This window comes from Cavia porcellus, unplaced genomic scaffold, assembly GCF_034190915.1.
Source record: "Cavia porcellus strain 051 isolate PalLab524CR breed Dunkin Hartley unplaced genomic scaffold, mCavPor4.1 scaffold_27, whole genome shotgun sequence".
Lineage (NCBI taxonomy): Eukaryota > Metazoa > Chordata > Mammalia > Rodentia > Caviidae > Cavia > Cavia porcellus.
Genome location: NW_026947510.1, coordinates 26,715,355 through 26,735,029, shown reverse-complemented (window position 1 = coordinate 26,735,029; position 19,675 = coordinate 26,715,355). Strand labels below are relative to the sequence as shown.

Genomic DNA, 19,675 nt, shown 5'->3' with positions numbered 1-19,675 from the left:
GGGCTTACTTTTGAATGAAGATATTTCTGCACTTCTTACATTATACAGCTTTTTGTGTATGTCTTACATTATAAAGTAGTCTCTCAAATACAGATAAGGGATAAAGTTTGAGAGTTTTATCAGATGTAGTACAAAGCTTTCTCTCCAGTAAAAGATAGTTATACTGTACTCATTGGTTTCTCTACAGCATGAATTTTTGCTACTGAATGAGATCTGTCATGTAGCTAATGTCTTTTCAGTACTTCTTAGAAGCACCAGGTTTCTATCCATCATGACTTCTCAGCTCAATGAAATGTGACATGTGAATAAATGTTTGCCCACATTTATTGCCAGATGCAGTAAATTCATAGGGGTTTTCTCCAGTAGGTATATTCTGCTCAGATGGAGTACAATTTATTTATTTATTTATTTATTTATTTGTTTATTTTTGTCTTTTTCGTTTTTATTGGTATCAGGGGTCGAACCCACGACTGCCTGCTTGCAAGGCAGGCGCTTATGCCACTGAGCTAAATCCCCAGCCCCTGGAGTACAATTTATACTAATATCATTTTCATATTGATTTACATGGGCTGCTATCACAAGCAGTAAGTTCTGCTAGAGGATTTCCAAACTAATAAAATTGATAATTCTTTTCTACAGTTTCCCCCATAATTAAGTCTAACTTGTCTTTTGAACTCAAAATATCAAAAAGATGCTGCCTTAAGACAAATAAGATCTATGAGTAAAAGAAGATATTTTCCAATTTTCTTATATTCACTGCTTTTTCCTGAGTATGTATTTATTAGAGATGGATTCAACTTTCCTCCAAAGCCTTGCTGTCTGTTTCTAACCTTCTTAGGTTTCTTCTAGATAGATTCTTTCCACTTTTTTCCCCACCATACAGTTTGTCTTTTTGGACTCTTTAAACCTGCTGTTCAGCAGAATGACACAGCACCAGACTATTAATGCTGTAACCAAAATACCATTGTAGAATTCAGGATGGGTACTGGGCCTGTGGGTGTTCTGAAGGACAAAGGAGGTATATTTTCCAGGGCTGTACAAGGAAGTGGTTCTGCAGACAGAGACCAAAATGTCCACATAGCACACTGCTCGTGGACACTCTGAGGGAAAGTGAGCGCTCCCGGAAGTCTGTGTCACAGCTCAGCTCATTCACCTTGACCAGCCAGGTGTAGGCCAAGACATTGCTTACCCTTTATTACCAACGGCACCAGTTTTCTGGCTTTTCATTACATTTCCCTTGCAGTGCTGTGTACAGTTCTGTATCCCTTATACAAACTTGGCAGCCTCTTGTGAATTTGAGGGTCTTACCATGAGTGGTCCTTTCTTGGACTCAAATGGGCTTAGGCCTACTAGGATGTTTTGCATACTTTTTTGATCACCTTGTTTTCTCAACATGTATAAAGACTCCTTAATGTTGTGCAGTGTTTACTTGCGTGTAATATAATTGCTTAATTTAGCTTTTTATTGATGGACCTTTCTACTTGTGTCCTATTAAGTATAGATGCAAGTTTCATGAGATCCAAGACTTATTATAAAATTTAGGGGAGTAAGCATCATTAGCAATTATGATTCTAAGAAATACCTCAGTAAATACCTCTGTGCACTTGTTGAAGCATGTATAGAGGATACTTTCTATTAGAAGAATTACTTAAGGCAGAATATTAATTAAGAAAATAGACTCAGATTTTCACTGCTTTGGCTCTATTACCAGGCCTTCCATTTGACAAGCTCTGTGACCTTTCCCTAAATCTTTATGTTCTCTGCACCTTTTTTCCTCAAATGCAAATGGAGATAGTAGTAGTTTGTCACAAGAAGCACGTTTAAGTACCTGTTTATAAAGTGCTTTAAAACTGTATCTGGAACTCTGTAAGTGGCAATTATTATGTCATTTAGTAGACTTTTTCTTGCTATTACTTTATAATATTTAACTATTTTGTGTTACATTACCAAGATGTTTCATTTAAAAATATAAAGAACAAGCCATTAAACAATTGTTACAGCTGCACAGAAAATGTGTATTAACAGCATGATGTGGAATAATAGTTTGAAAATTGCAAACTATTATTACGGTGATTATGTCACCTGTAAATAAACTAAATTAATACAGACTTGCTTATTGTTGTAGCTATGGTGTCCAACAGAATGACACAGGGAATATCTTAAGTAAAGATTCACTTGTATGAATGATGCCTATGTTAAGAAGGTAGAAAATAAGTCAGAAAGACAGAATAAGAAATAGATCATACAGGAAAGAAGAAAAGTATAGAACAGAGGAGAAGAAAGTAGAAAAATGTAGGAAGCAGCTTTGTTTTGAACTCACAGTGATGTAATGTGGCTAAGACTGTGCTGACATCCTGGTTTAGATTGATAGTGGAAAGTGATAGTTTCCGAGACAGGTCCCTGTGTGTACTGTCTTCATTAAATGAGATCATGTATAAGGCAGGAGCTCTATAAACAGCATCATATATTGTATTATTTGTTTTCTAATTGTAATGTGATAAATATAATTTTATATGATTTTAATGTAATAATGATTTCTTTATATTGTACTTACAATATGAATTCTTCCATGCAAGTCAATTTCCAGATAACAAGATTTGTTTTACCATCATATTCAAAAGCATAGTTTTCCTAAATTTGTTGAAAATACCTTATTTATATTTAAAGGAAAAAATCATCACATTAATCTGACTCTGTTCTATTTGTTCTGGATTATTAGTATAAACATCACTGATTTTGTTTTACTGTATCCTCATACCCTCAGAAACCTATTGAGATTTGTATGTTTTTTTTATGTTTTTGTTAATTTAGTGTTTAATAATTAAAAATTAAATTCATTCTTACTGTGAGATTAAACCATTTTAGGTATGAGTCAACTATGAAAGGGTTTTTTTTTGGGTCAAAAGTCATATAATACTCCAATTCCATGCCTATCAGAGCACTGATTAAAAACTTTTTACTTGTGTAATCTTGTTTTTCTTTTATACATTCACATATAGATACATGCATACAAATATATGCTGATATATATTGCTTGGACTGCCATACAAATTACTAATAGAATTGGATGGCTTTAATAACAGAAATTTACTTCTCAAAATTGTGAAAGCTAAGAAATTATGTGGTCTGTGTATACATACTCATTTTGTGTATAATACTATTTTTAAATCTATATAGAATATTTTTCTACAGTGTTACTATAACATAGGGACTTAGAAATAGCTTACTGTCAAACTGCCACATAATTGAGTCTCACTTTTTTTTTAATTTTAAAGAGAGGAAAATCAAGGAACAGATTAAAATCAATCAAAATAAACCAGAATAAGTGACACAGGACTTCCAACCTTATGAAATCAACAATAGTTACTGTAATGCCTTTGTTGTTTTCAAAATACTTTAGACGTACTAAAAACTGAACAGAATAGAATAGAAACAATAAAAACAAAACAGTGAATGCAATAAAAGACATCAAAAAAAGCTAGTAGTAAATACTTCCATAACATGTCTTGCTAACTTTTAAATATCTGGTATGCCATCAGAGTTAACATAAACAAAACAAAAGAAAATAAAAACCCAACCCAACAAAACAAATGAAAATGTGGGGCCTGGTTCTCTCCCTCTGCAGTTGCAGTCTGCAAATGGTGTTGGCTCACAGAGAGAAGCTTGGGTCTGGCTCTCCCCAAGCTGGCAGCGTCCCACGTGTGGCACTGGCTTCCGGGTGGGGATCAATTTCCTTTAGGGCCTGATTCTTTCCCTCTGCAGTCTGCCTCACTCTGTTTCCTTTAAAATAAGTTTAATAGTATCTATCTCAGGATTGTGATGAAAGTTAAATGAGATAGCCTATGCAAATTTTAAGTTTGTATTAATTCAGTGCTTACCAAATGCCAGCCGTTAAATATATAGTATGTTGGTTCATTTGTTCCTTAAAACAGTGCTACAAGGCAGTCTTACTATACTGGTATTATCAGTGAGAAAATGGAATTAGCGAGTTTCGTAATTTGTACAAAGTCTCAGACAAAAAGTAGCAAAGCTGGAATATGAACATATGCTTGTCTGAAAACACAAAACATGGTTTTCCCATTGTATACTTTTGGGATATGACAGGTATATCATTTATTTTTGTTCTCTATTTTGTATTTAGTGCTTTGTTTCCATTTGTCTTTATCTGCTTGAAGAAGTAATACTCCACACCAATACTGACTCAGAGTACTTATTGTGAATATTGAAATGTTGTTTTCTGTGCCTACCAATAAAGCAACTACTTGAGATATGACTGTTGCAACCACGGAACTGAAATTTCAGTTTTAAGTTAATTGTATGTATCTCTTGTTTTGTTCTTAACCTTGTTTGTTCATAACCTTAGGTGTGTAAATTTTTTTGACATAAAGTTAACATAGTTGATGTATTGATTGATAATGTTGAAATTGTTCATTGTAGGTTGAAAAATTTAGCAGAAGAACTTATACAGACACAGCAGATGCTGTTAAATAAAGAAGAGGCTGTCCTGGAGCTAGAAAAGAGAATTGAAGAATCTTCTAAGTCCTGTATAAAGAAGTCTGAGTGAGCAAAAAAATAAAAAATGTTTTGAAGGTAGAAAGTTTAATTGATCCAGTTTTACGGAAATATGTCAGTTACATGATATTATAGGTGTAACATTTCTGAAAATGGAAAGTTTTTTTAAGTTTAAAACTTTATGTAGTTTATTTTCTAGTATTCTGTGAAAGTGTGTTTTTATAAATATACTACAGTGATTTTATGTTTAAAGCAGTTTGAAGTATTTTCTGAAGAATCTTTTGTTAAAAGCTGTCTTTATTTTCTCACATCTATTTTTACCAGAAGCACTGTAAATTTCTTTGCTTAAAAAGTACAGACCAATATTATGTTAGAAATGAGCTTTACTGTGTTAGAAGGGAACAGACAAACTAATTAGCAGATAGCAATCTGTTTTACCTATAAAAGTCTTTTTGAGGTTTCCTGTGATGATTTTTTCTACTGTTGTGTGTCTTACTGATCTTGCTGGGTCCTTTTACTTTATGTTACTAAACTTTTGTGTTTCAAGATGACATCTTTTTTGTTGCTTGAAAATAGAAAATTTCACCTAAATTTCAAACTGCTAATCTTACTGGTAGCAGCTTCAGTCTATAATAGTAGTAGTTGGTTTGGTGTCTGTAATCCAGACTCACCCATCTATATTTCTCACTATTATACTCACAAAACTTGTTTGATTTATCAAGGTTCTCAAAGGATTTGTAATGGTTTTTGCTGATCTATACTTGTTCTTACTTTCTGCACAAGTTTTCAAATATCCATTTACTGTATTTCCTTTGTTATATTCAGTGGGTGGATTTCTACATTGCAAAACTAGAAGCATTAATTAGCAGTTGCTTTATTTTTGGAAAATGGCATGCCTAAACCCACCAACTTTAGGACTCATTCTTCTCCTGTATTTTAATTGATGTTGCTTGTCCTCAATCCACTTTATTTATTTCTTGTGACTTTGCTTTTGATATGCTGATACTCCTTATTTTCTCAGAAAATTTACATTATTTACATTATGTATTATGTTTACTTTTTCTTCTCAACTGGTTCTTTGGACTTACTTTTAAATATACTTGTCTAGACTCCAAAAATGAAACAAAACTTAACAATCTTCACCTCCCTGTACTTCCCCAACATCTCCTCCCCATTTTAAAATTAATTTATTTAATTTTGCACTATTATGAATCTGACTTAGAGCCTCCTGCATGCTTGGCAAGTGTTCTATGTTGAACTATACCATCAACCCCCATAACTCTTTATTAATCTCCATATTCTACCGCTCGACAACTGCCTTAGCTTCTGTTGTCTTAAATTTGTTCTAACTGGCCAAAAACTGAAGACCTTTACCTTGAAATCAGGCACAAGACAAGGATGTCCCTTACCTCTGCTCCTATTTAATATAGTACTGGAAATACTAGCCAGAGCAATTAGACAAGAGAAAGAAATAAAACAAGTAAAGATAGGAAAACAAGAAGTTAAATTATCATTATTTGTGGATGACATGATACTCTACGTAGAAGACCCCCAAAACTCCATTGAAAGACTCCTAGATATAATAAATAAATTCAGCAATGTAGCTGGATACAAATTCAGTACTCAAAAATCAATAGTATTTCTGTACCCTAACAACAAGATCACAGAGAAATAAGAGAAGCCACACCCTTCACACTAGCAACCAAAAAAATGAAATATTTAGGAATTACCCGCACGAAAGAAATGAAAGATCTATATAGGGAAAATTATGATACACTGAAAAAAGAAATTGAAGAGGATCTCAGAAGGTGGAAAGACATCCCTTGCTCATGGATAGGAAGAATAAATATTGTGAAAATGGCCATTCTCCCAAAACTGTGATACATATTCAATGCAATCCCAATGAAAATACCTTCAACATACCTCATAGATCTAGAGAAATCACTCCTAAAATTCATCTGGAGCGAGAAGAGACATAGAATAGCAAAGACAGTTCTAAGCAGCAAAGGCAAGGCAGGAGGCATCACAATCCCTGACTTGAAGTTATACTACAAAGCAACTGTAGTAAAATCAACATGGTACTGGAACCAAAACAGAGCCGTGGATCAGTGGAATAGATTAGATCAATGGAACAGATTAGAAGATACAACCACAACTACAAACACACTCAACCACCTTATCTTTGATGAAGGATCCAAACAGGTTCACTGGAAGAACGACAGTCTCTTTAATAAATGGTGTTGGAAAAACTGGCTCTCCATATGCCAAAAACTAAAACTAGACCCATGTACTAAATTAAAATCTAAATGGATCAAAGATCTGAATATTAAAACAGAAACACTAAATCTATTGGAAGACAAATTTGGTAGAAACCTTGAAGACATAGGGGGGTAGGTAGAGAATTCATTAACAGGACTCAAACCACATGGGAAATACTTCCCAGAATCAATAACTGGGATAACCTCTTATTAAAAAGTTTCTGCATGTCAAAAGAAATCTCCAGCATAGTGAAAAGAAAACCCACAAACTGGGAAAAAAATCTTAGTGAACCTTAGTGTCCCTCAGACAAAGGACTTCTGTCTAAAACATATAAAGAATTAAAAAAAATCAGACCCCCAAAATCCAAGATCCAATCCAAAAATGGGCATCTGAGATGAATACACACTTCTCAGATGAAGAAATACAAATGGCAAATAAATACATGAAAACGTGTTATTTATCATTACTCATTAGAGAAATACAAATTAAAACTATACTGAGATTCCATCTCACTCCTGAAAGAATGGCCAGGATCAAGAAAGCCACCAACAACAAATGCTGGAGAGGCTGGTGGGGTAAAGGAACTCTCCGGCACTGTTGGATGGGAGTGAAGAATGGTGCAACCACTATGGAGGACAGTTTAGAAATACCTCAAAAAGCTGGGATTGCAAGTCCCATTCAACCCAGCTATTCCACTTCTGGGCATATTCCCAGAATAATTGAAAACATCATACCACAGTGATATATGTGCCCCCATGTTTATAGCAGCACAATTTGTAAATTAGGAAACAACCTAAGTGTCCATCAACTGAGGAATGGATAAAAAAAGTTGTGGTATTTTTATACAATGGAGTACTACTCAGCTATAAAAAAGGATCACATTGAGATATTTATAAATAAATGGGTGCAGCTTGAGACCATACTCATAAGTGAAATAAATCAAACTCATAGGTATAAATACTGAATAGTTTCCCTAGTGTAAGAAATGATAACAATGCATAAAAGTTTGTGGTAATTATGATTCCCCATTATATTGCTTTGAAGCCTTATAATGTTTTCATTGGAATCGTTTTATTTTGGGTTGTTTGATATTATTGTCTGTGATGGTATAAACAGCTATTTTGAAGAAAACAAGACATCATAAAACTAGTGCTGATTTAATATCATCTTGTTTTGAAGTCCCACCAAGCTTTTGTTCTTGTTTTCATTGGTTTCATCATGTTGTATCTTGCTGGATTTTAGTATATGTAGTAGTATAAACAAAACTTTCTATAGACAAGGAAATGATATAGAAACCATTGTTCATTTTCTGTTAGTTGGTTCTAAATAGCCTGTAATACTTTCATTCTCTTGAATGGTTTTACACTGTCCTGATAAGTTTGATGTTATAGTATACGAAGATATACTCAAATATTTAAAGGAAAGAGACACTATGGTAACTACTGTTATGTTGGGTTATCTTGTGGTAAAACACTATGTTGCTTAAATTTTTCTGTTCTGACCTGTGTTGTTATGCCCTCTTTTATTTTAATCTTCTTTTTCAATTTTTATTTTTTAATAAATAAAAAAATTTTTTCTACAAATAATTGTCTTCACTCATTTCACTTTCTAGTGAAATTTCTCTTTCTTTCTCTCTCTGTCTCTCTTTATCCTTGCCTTTCCCCTATCACTATAGAAATAGGTGTTTCTTAGATTACCAATGACTTCTACATTGGTATTTAAATGTAGCTACTAGCTTACTTGAACTCTAAAGATTTACTGATTTCATGCTTCTTTTCTTTTTTTGATCATTGGAACTCAGGATGTCAGCTACTCCTCTTTTTTACTCTCTCTCTCTCTCTCTCTCTCTCTCTCTCTCTCTCTGCAGACACAGATCTCTTGTACTCAGCCAATCCATGTTAGAGTTACTGAAGGCACACCTGAGGCTATGTAACTTTTCCCTAAGTCTTTCCTTAGATATGTTGGAAATGACCCACATTTACTGCTCTCACTCATATTTCTTCCCTGTTTTATATGTCTCTTTGAATGTTTTAGAAGTACCCTATATTACTCTTGAAATAAAAATCTCAACACAGTCTAAGCCAGCCTCACCTATTTCTGTCTTTATTATTACTTATTTTAGTGAATGACAACGCCATCTATCCAGTTAAACCACGTAAGGTATAAGGAATCCTACTTCTCTTGTTTATAATATAGTTCTTTATACCAATTTTTGTTAAATTTCTGTCATAATCAGCTTGAACTTCTATAAAAATATACCATAAACTAGATCGTTTATAACACCTAGAAACAGAATTTACTTCTCAAAGTTATGGAGGCTGGAGTCCCAAGATCAGGATGTCAACATAGTTGAGTTCTTTAAGATCCTTTTTCAGGGTGCAGACTGCTGTCTTCTCTTTGTATCCTCACATCTCAGAATGTGAGTTGAGAGTTATCCTGAGTATTTTTTAAGGGCATTAGTCCTTTTTATAAGGGCCCATGCTGATGACTTAGTTATCACCCAGAAACTCCATTTCCAGATGCCATCATACTGAGGATTAGGTTTCAGCATAGGAATTTTGGCAGCACATAATCATTCAGTTCATTGCAGTAGTGTATTAGAATCAGTGAAGTTTTAAAGGTAGGAACAGAAAAATTAAAATTACTCTGGACATTCCTTTAATAAATGTGAAAATTTTCAGTATTGCATAATAGGCAATGCAGTTTGAATTATAAACATAAAACAATATTGCACATATGTAATTAAAAGAATATTTTCTTTTCTCTATTTGACAGTGTATCTCTTTACTTGTTTAGAAATGACTAAGTGGCTGTAAGTTTTATAGTTTTGCAAACACACATATGGTAAATGACTTGTAAAGTTTATTGGATATAAAAAAAGGCAATGGGATATGGTGACTATCTGATTATATGTTGTTTGAGGAGGTAATCTCTAAGGCTTTTCATAATCTAGAAGTTATATGATTCTTTTGTCTTTTAAAATTTTTTATTGATTTTTGCTTCCTTTCATCTTTGTCTTCTTTCATCTATATAATTTGATCTTCCTTCCTCCACCTTTTTATATTTATCAGGAAATGAGAGAAAGAGTAAAGCAGAAGGGGTTAAAGTCCCCTTGGATGTATGAAAGGAGCATTTCATGAATTCTCACTCTGTACAACATACTATGTTAGATCTTATTATCTATATATTTTTATGTCTGTGTATGTATGTGTGTGTATTACTGAAAGTTATCTTATATTTTGTTCTTTACAGTGTTTATATTCAATGTGTAGGGCTTTGAGTTTACTAACTTGTCTTTCATGTGAGTCCCTGACTTGCGCACCTATTAGACTCCTCTGTGTTTCATGATAGGTTGGATAGGTGACTTTATATAACTTGTCCTTGATAATATACATAGTAAGTTTTAGAAAATGCATTAGTTCCTGACTTCAAAGCTTCCTTTTGATCATAGCATTTGCTCAGTCTTACGATTTTATTTTAACAAGAAATAAAACCTAGTAATACAGAACAGAATAAAGCCAATCAAAACAAAGCAGTGAAAGTGGTACATAACTTCAAAACAGGATAGTAGAGCATCAGCAGTAGGTACCACAGTATATCTTGTTATCCTCACAATAGCTGTCCACAATAAAATCAAATGAAACAAAACAGAATAAAACCATTCAAAACAGTGCATTGAGCAAAACAAAGCAGAATATTACTGGATTTCAAAAACAAGACAGGAGGAAATCCCCCATATTTGCTGTATTGCATACTGTCATCTTCCTAATAGATGCTTAGATTACCGGCCTTAGTTCTGCAAAGTCAATCAAACAATATAGGCGTTTAGTTGTTTTTGTACCTTGGTTGTTATTAACTCAGCATGTTCTCTGAACCAGCTGGTTGCTTACAGGGGAGGGAGAAGGGAATTTTGATTCTCAGCCTACTCATGTAAAGGCAGCCTGTCTTCTCTCTTCCTGGGCCCCACCTGGTTTGTGTGGCTTACTGGAAGATCAAACTAGCTTCTTAATGTGCTCTTCCCAGATCCAGTGTGGCTTCTGCAGACTCATGGGAACAGCAGACTGGTTTCTCTTTTCCTGGGCCCCACATGGTCTGCCAATCTTATGATTTTAATAGCAATTCTAGAAAAATATGTTAGAATGGATAAATATGTCAACCCTTTCAGGTTATGAGTCTTATTTAGTCCAATCTATTAGTTTTTGTTTTCAGGGATTTTTATTAGCCTGAAGGCATGATCTTGAAAGTATTAAGCATATTTATATAACTAAATAGTCATTACCGGATCTCATTAATTTAGACATATGCCAGTTGAAGTTTGCCTTTATATTATATGTTCAACTGGCTATCTTTGCAACTTGATTATTTTGCTGTTTTTTTTAAAACCAGAGGGCATATTTGTATAGGTCTATTTCTGCTTCTCTAAAATGTCCCTTTTCCAGTACTCAGGAGAAAAATAAGGAAAATTACATGTGTCAGGGTTTCCTAAGACAGCCTCATGTTTGGAAATATGTTAAAAGGACTCATGGAACCCAGTATATAATTGTACTCAAGACGACTTAACACAATGAAGTGAGATATGTCTGTACTATTAGAGAAAAGGACAAAAGGCAGAACTTAGAGGAATCTAATTTCAGATTTCCTTATACTGTCTACTTCTCAAGAAGGAGCATACGTAGTGCACTCATCTCCCAGCAATGAAAATGTGAAAGTTCTTGTGTGATGGGAAGTTAATTAAAGATTCATTTCTTAAGAACTTATCTAGCTCTTAAGAGCTTATCTAAGAACCTCTGCCTTAGCATATGCCAAAATTCCAGGCAGAATACAAATATATAAGTTTTCATCATTTTATTCTTCAGATTTACTGTTGCCAAACAAAGTGTCTGACACCAAGCAACTTAAAGGAAGAGAGGTTTATTTTGGCACATAGTTTCAGTGAGTTCAGTACATGATTGGCTAGCTCTAAGGCAGAAATGGCTCGGTAAAAGGGCCCGGCATGGTGGTTGGAAACAGAGAGAAGGGAGGAGCTAGGTACAAGAATTCACCCTTCCAGATCACCTCTCAGTGGACTCATCTCCACCCAGCCTCACCTCCTAAAGAAAGTCAGCTATGAATTTATCAGTAGACTCATGAATATAGCACTCTCATGATCCAGTCACCTTCCAATCACATGAGACTTTTTGGGAACATTGTAGAGCTAAACCTCTAGCTCCCAAATGGCTCTTGTCCGTATCCTTATGCAAAATGCATTTAGTCTTATCACTAAAGGTTGTAAAGGCTTAATAGTCTCAACAGTGTTAGAAGTCCAAGTCCAAAGTTCCCTCTGAGACTTAAGGCAAACTGTTAACTGTAAACCTCTGAAAAAAGTCAAAAATAAAGTTAAATATTTATAACACATAATAGTATGGGGTAAACATTCTCATTCAACAGAGGCAGGATAGGGGAAGAGGAGGAAATCTGACAAATGAAAGACCAAAATCCAGCAGGGCTAAATCTTCTAGCTCCACGTCTCTCTGAGGCAGGACCAGAGAACTTGGAAAGCCCTACCTCTATGGCCTTGCTGTTTGTAGTCTATGTGACTTCTCTTTTGGACTTGCTGTTCTCACTGAACATGGCTATCCTTGCAGAAATTCTGTGTTCTTGGCATCTACAACTTCTTGGGTTTCCACTATTCCTTTGGCTTCATTCTCACAGATTCATGTATTGCTCTTTCCAGGGCTTCTTTACTAGCCTATGAGGGCTTCAAAAATCTGGGTGGGAGTCTCTATGACACCATAATATTGTGACCTGCGTGTATGTCTAACCTTACATGCAGATGGATCATATGGATGGAAGATCATATGAATGATGCCAAGGTCTGCCACCAGGTTAATTAGTAGTTGCACCCCATGGACCACGTCTCCAGTGGCATCTTGAGTGCCTGGATGGGTGTATTCAGAGAAATCCTTAGGTTGCTGTAGATGAATAGGATTCTCTGCAACTCTTCTCAAAAGAGTCTTTCAAAGGAGTTTACCTTTTTCTAACCTTGAGCCTGTGATTGGTAAGATCTGGCAATTTCTGTGATGCCTTTAAGTTATCTTTCATATTGATCTTATGCAAAATATGCAGTTTATTTTTACTGTTAATATTTTCGGTAATCTCAGTCTTCTTTGTCTCAATGGTTTTTCCTGATTCTCACTATAGATCTAGCTGAAAGTGACCAGAAATATCCATGCCGGTTATGGTTTGTGTCTGGATGAGTCCCCAAAGCCGCCTGGGGGATGGGTTGTTCAGCGGTGACTGAATGTAGACTTTATGATTGGTGTACTGTTCAGTACTGAGATTGGGGGAGTGAGTGCTGCACCGCCCTGGGGCGGGTCACCTGTTTACAGTATAGGGGAGGGAAAAAGACTTGCGCTTCTCTTCTGCCCCCTTTTGCTCTTGTTGCTTTTGCTGTTGCCCTCTGTCATGTGCCACCCTACCTTCGAACCAGCTGATTATAGACTCAAACCTTTATGCACTATGAGCTAAATAAACTTTTCCTTTCTTAACTCTCAGCATTAGGTATTTTGTTCTAGCAATGGGAGAAAAGTAACTAAGACAATGCCATAGCCTGAATGTTGAAATCCCTTGAAATGTCCTTCACCAGTATAATTAGTCCTTCATTTTAAAATTCAGCCTCACACAATCTTTGGACATGAGTAAAAATGATGAAAAATTGTGCGCACCAAAATTCAGAAAATGTGCTTTCACATGAATGTGTTAAGTATGTTCATACAACATATCACATATATTAAATTATAAAGATTCATACACAGTCATGTCTATTCATTATCAAGTGTACACATTATACATTGTGTCTGTACGCCTATTGATCATTCAGCAATAAGTCTTGAATTTATCCATTTACATAGATATTTACTTCTTCAAAGGTGCCTGCTTGGGTGTTTCCAAATATTTAATTATAATTTATATTGTCATTTGTTTTAAATATTAATGTCAATAATAGTATTTATTTTTAATTAAAAGTTTATATTATTATATTATAATTCAGTGTGTCTTTTGTGTGTTCCATTGGATGTACTAAATGTCTGTCTGGTGGACAATTAGCAGTGGCTTAGTTTTGGGGTACAGCTTATATTAAGTGCATACTGAAAAATCATTTTAGGGTTTGCCCTCCAGTTAGGCCTTGTTTTCAGAGAAATATGGTAGTCATTACTGGGGTTGCAAACTGCTTAATTAGATTGGATATAGTTCTTAAAACATTAATTCACAGCTTATTTTTAAATAAATCTCTTAGTGACTAGCAATAATTATTTTGTTTTTGCTTTGGTATTTTTAAGTTTCAGTATCAGCAGGTAACATTTTTTACTATGTTTTCCAATTCTAAAGCTTTTCTAATCTATGATCCCTTACATATTAATAACTTATTTTCAGTAGTATCTGTCACTGTTCTTTTAAGATATAAACAAATTACATCGATAGAGTGTTTCTAGGAGCATTCTGACTACTATTTTATACAGTAGTCGGCACCTTTGAAGGAGAGGTAAATATCTACATAAATGGATAAACTCAAGACTTACTGCTGAATGGCCAGTAGGAGTACAGACACAATGTATAATGTGCGCACTTGATAAAATGCATTTTATGTTTTCTTGTGGCATTTGTTTGTGTAAATCTGTTTGAAATTCTCATAGGGGGCAGTCTTTAAGTGATAGTTTTCTAAGGGAAAGATAGGGGAATATATAATTGTCCTAATGTTAGTAATATTGGGAAGATTTATGGACTCCCACAGTGACACTCTCTTAACGACACTCAGCTCTCAGACTTTATCATAACAAACACATGTGCCTCCCTGACTCCAAACACGCTTCACAACCTACAAACAGCTTGGTGCCTGGGCTATTACCTTGATTTATTTTACCCTAGGCACAAATCTGACCCTGCATTTGTTACCTTTGAGATTTAAAATAAATCTAAGATTCTAATTCAGTCATTTTCATTCATTTTAGGCCCTATACATGTGGTCCTAAATTAGACATGTGGTCTGTGAATTAGATAGTTTATTTGTAAAAGAAAATGTATGCAATAGATCGTATTATATTTGACAGTATCTCAAATTTAGGTTGCTCCTTCGAGACACTTTCTTCATTTTCTTTTTTTTTTTTATTTTAAAGAGAATAAAACACAAAACAAAGCAAAACAGAACAGAAGAATGCAAGCAACATAGGACTTCAAAACAGGACAATGGGATATCAGCAGTGGCTATCATAATGTCTCGTTTTCTTTAAAATGGTTTATTATACCGTCACACATAGTAATATCTAATGTAACAAAATAGTATAAAACCAATCAAAAGAATGAAAGCATTATAGGACTTCAAAAGCAGACAGCAGGAAATGAACAGTGGTTACTCTTAACATCTCATTTGCTTCAAAAAAGTTGTCCATACTGTCACACATAATAAAATCAAATAAACCGCAATAGAATAGAAGCAATCAAAACAGAAGAATAAAAGCATGATAGGGGGCTGGGGATTTAGCTCAGTGGCATAAGTGCCTGCCTTGCAAGCAGGCGGTTGTGAGTTTGATCCCTGGTACTGATAAAAACTGAAAAAGACAAAAAAAAAAAAAATTAAAAGCATGATAGGACTTCAAAACAAGATGACAAGATGATAGGAAATCAGCAATGGCTACCATAATGTCTTATTTTCTTCAAAATAGCTGTTTATACCATTACTCATCATAAAATCAAACAAAACAAACCAATAAAACCAATTAAACAAATGGATGAAAGCATTATCAGACTTCAAAAGAAGATAGTAGGAAACCAACCATGATTACCATAATATTTTCTATTGTGTTCAGAATAGCTGCTCATACCATCAGACAAAATAAAATCTAACAAAGCAAAACAGAACAAAACCAAACCTAACAAAATTGTGAAAACAATACAACAGTTCAAGACAAGAAGAAATTAACAGTGATTACCACCTTTCCCTCCCAGGTGTTTCCTCCCCTATCATTCTCACAATAACCATTTTGCTTTTGGATCCTATTAACTCCTCCTGTTTCCTATGCTAGCATTCGCACATAGGAGTTCAAACTGTCTTACACATGAACATGATCTCCATTTGCATCCATTTACCTACAAGAGCCTCGAGATTATTCTACTTTATACCTGGATAGCTTTCCACTCTATGAACATAGCAAATCTTCTTATCTATTCTGCAGGTTGATGAGCAAGTTACCTTGCATTTTTTCTGGTCTCCTGTCACATGGAACAATTGTTTCCTCTCCTTTAATTTTCAGTCTATGAATTTCCTTTTGAGTTAAATGTGTTCCTTTTATACAGTATATTGATGGATCTTGTTTCTTGATCCATTCTTCCTGTGTTTCCTTTTATTGCTGAACTGAGGCCATCTACATTCATGGTTACAACCAGCATACATTGGTTTGTCTCTTCCTTGCTATCCTCCTGTTGTGGCCCTCCACTTTTCTTCTTCATTCAATTGCCTGTCTTGTGTGGTAATCCTCCCCTGCTGCTCTTCCTGGAACCATGGTCATCTTTATCTCTCTTTAGAATATACTTTTAACATTCTCTATAGGGTTGGTTTAGTGGTCATGAATTTCTACAGTTGTTCTTTATCATGGAAGTATCCTATTTTTCCATCAATTTTGAAAGATAGTTTTGCAGAGTACATTAATCTGTATTGGAATTTGTTTTCTTTCAGTATTTGAAACACTTCAGTCCAAACTCTTCTTGACTTAATGGTTTGTGTTGACAAGTCTGCCACCATTCTGAATGTTTTGCCTCTATAGGTGACTTGTTTCGTTTCTCTAATAGCTTTTAATAATCTGTTCTTGCGCTGAATTTCTGGGATCTTGATGATTATGTGTCTGGGTATAGATTTACTTTGGTTATGACTAAGTGGAGTTCTATATGCCTCATTTACCTGCATGCCAGATCCTTTTCCCATGTTTGGAAAGTTTTCTGCTATTACTTCTGCAAATAGCTTTTTAATTTCATTTGTATTGACTCCTGCTTCTTTCCTAATACCAATAACTGTTAAATTATGCTTCTTTGCATCATCTGAAGCCTTTGAATTGTTGTTTCCTGATTACATGTTATTTTGAAGAGATCTTTCCTTTCATGATAGCTAGCTGCAATCCTATCTTCAAGATTTGAAAGTCTATAGTCTCTTTCAAGCAGTTTTGCCAGGTTTCAGTGACTTTTTAATTTTCTGAATATCTCTTTGAGTCTGCTTCATGCATTATGATTCCTTTCTATATTGTTCATTCCAGGTTTCTATCATTTACCTATGCTCTTCTTTTTTTTTTTTTTTAATCTATGTCTTCTTTAGATACGCTGAGCATTTCTTTCATTATGTTTGTGATTTCTTCTTTTACCTGAGTTATTGTTTCTGATTTGACTGCTTTTACAATCTTGAGAAGTTGCTATCCTCTCAGAGATTTTGGGACTGTGACTTCCATTTTCATCCAGGACTGTATCTCCCAGACTTGTTCTGTGTGGGCTGGAGATCTGAGATTGCCTTTTACTCCTTCATCTTGAATTATCCTGGGTTCCTCACAACCAGGTTGTGGGGCCCCAAAAACTTCCTATGTTGGCTGCCCCTCTGTGGGGGGGTGGTGGTGGTGGTGGAATGCACAGGGCTTACCTGGCTGTGTGTCCCTGCTCCTATTAGATGCCTGCAGGAAGCAGCATTTTGGTAGAGTTGGCTGGAAGGTGGAGGCAGATCTGCTGGCTCTCTCTGTCTGCACTAGTTGCCTTCAAGAAGGAGCCTTCCAGTGACATCAGCCTCTTTTATTTTCTTATGCTGACACTTAATAACTATTGTGATAACTTAAAATATATTTATTTTGTATTATGATTTTGAAGGAGTCCTAAAAGAGGAAAATTAAAGGAAATAAAAGTATAATCCACAAATACATAGTGTCCATTAATATCTTTACTTCTTAGAGAAGTTGAAATAATTTAAATTTAATTTCTTCTCTTTCAGTATTGTGTTACTGCTAAGCCAAAAACAGACACTTGAAGAGCTGAAACAATCAGTTCAGCAGCTGAGATGCACTGAGGCAAAGTTTGCAGCCCAGAAAGAATTATTAGAGCAAAAAGTACAAGAAAATGATGGAAAAGAGCCACCTCCAGTAGTAAATTATGAAGAGGATGCACGATCAGTTCCATCCATGGTAAGCTAGAGAGTAATCTGATGAGAATCTTGAAAGAGTAGTGTCTAGGTTATTAGTGAATACAAAAATTGTGATTTGCTATAACAAATTATCACTCTTGTTAAATGCAGGTCCTATTAAACTTGTTTGTAAATGCAAAATAGACTTGTCAGTCACCTCTCACCTCAGGTCACCTGGTGGTTCTTTAAGGAACCACCCATAGAGTCAGAGGAAAAAAAGTTCTTCTCTTGCCTTCAAAACTGAAAAGAAAGACTGCAATTGTTTTTATTCCTGGGAAACAGCAGGAAGATAGGGTGTTATTCTTAAGATAGAAGTAAGACATAAGGAGAAAGCTATTTAATTTTTCTTTATTTTAAATAACAGTAGAATTTACCTTAGATTGATGGTGTGTTATTGTTTTCACCATGCAAACTATTGATTTAGTTATTTTTCTCATAAATAAGATCTTTATAGTACATTAAATATCACCAACTCAAAATTTAATTTTTTATAGTTTTAGTATCAGTTTAAGAATGCTTACTCGTATGGTCCTTTTTCCTTCTTCCCTTTCTCTCTTTCTATCTCTCTCTCTCTCCCTTTCTCATTCCTACCTTTCTTTCCATTTCTCTTTCTGTATGTGGATGATTCTTATTAAGGAGCAGTTTACCTGATCCAACAGGGACATTTGGCAGCTCCAGGTGCAACTAGTGGATGCGTCGGTATCCAGAGTCTGTGAAGCATTGTCCAGGGCACTGAACAGTTCCTCCATCACATCCCCAGTGAAAGATTATTAAAACCAAATGTCAGTAGCGCAAGGTCTGAGCTATTTTTTGTGGTTTGCTGGATTTTTCTATCTATTCTATAGATAGAAATATTATGGTTAATGAATTTATAGTTGATATTTTAGAAGATTTTAGTTATGTAGTTCTAAGTAGTACAGTTTGATTGTTAAGTAGATGTGGATGTCTCCTTGGGTGAAAAAGACTGATACGATATAAATCTTCAGTAAAAGTCGAAATGGCTATGAAATAGTAAATATTGTGGTTATTGCCTCTTTGAGCCATGATAATGAACACATCAATTTATGAATTATAATTACTTCTATAAGGATCATAGTAAATGTAAAATGTATCAAGGATTTTGTTAAATTTTCTTTGTTGCTTTACAATTTTATTTTAAATTTTGATAATATTGGGATTTAACCCAGGGCCATTGTACCACTGAGCTACATTGCCACCATTTTTATTTTTTTACTTTTAGTGGGGTCTCACAAAGTTGCCTGCACTGGCCTTGAACTTGTGATCCTCCTGCTTCAGTTTCCTAATTAGCCAGGGTGTTGAAGTGTGCCATCAGATCTGGCATTTTATGATTCTTCCTGTCTGGCATATGCATTCTTTTGTAGGAGTATCAGGTTTTCTTTTTCTACATGGCTTTTGAAAATCTCAAATGTTTGTCTTCTCAGGATGCCTTTTAAGATGTTCCCATGTTTTCAGGTTGGTGTAGAGTTAATTAATTAGTTAATGACTTGATTTAATAGCCAGATTGGTTAACACTGGGTAATTTGATTTTATATACAGATAACACCTGTGAACAATATGACAAAATAAAAGAGTTACTCAGTTTGTACATGTTTGAGATATTGTGTTCTCATTCCTTGTGTGGGGTTGGTGCATATGCATACTATATCTTAATTCCTCTTTTCTTTCCCTAACCTCCTTCCTGCCTCCATCCACCTCTTG

The 19,675-nt window shown here is 34.8% G+C and overlaps 1 protein-coding gene across 26 annotated transcripts in view; it reads left to right on the top strand.

Moving 5' to 3' along the window:
* The window catches only part of LOC100723598 (tyrosine-protein kinase Fer), a 449,398-nt gene that overhangs the window by 87,740 nt on the left and 341,983 nt on the right, over positions 1-19,675 (top strand). For 24 of the 26 annotated variants that reach the window (XR_010043814.1, XR_010043815.1, XR_010043819.1 and 21 more), the window contains 2 exons: positions 4,438-4,560; positions 17,768-17,957. Coding sequence is in view for 16 of the 26 variants with exons in the window: in XM_063238109.1 (XP_063094179.1) it covers positions 4,438-4,560; positions 17,768-17,957 (313 nt within the window). In the remaining 10 variants the exon portion in view is untranslated. Of the gene's footprint in view, positions 1-4,437; positions 4,591-17,767; positions 17,962-19,675 lie in introns of those variants that run through there. The other 2 variants (XM_063238120.1, XM_005000317.4) reach the window with 2 other exon arrangements.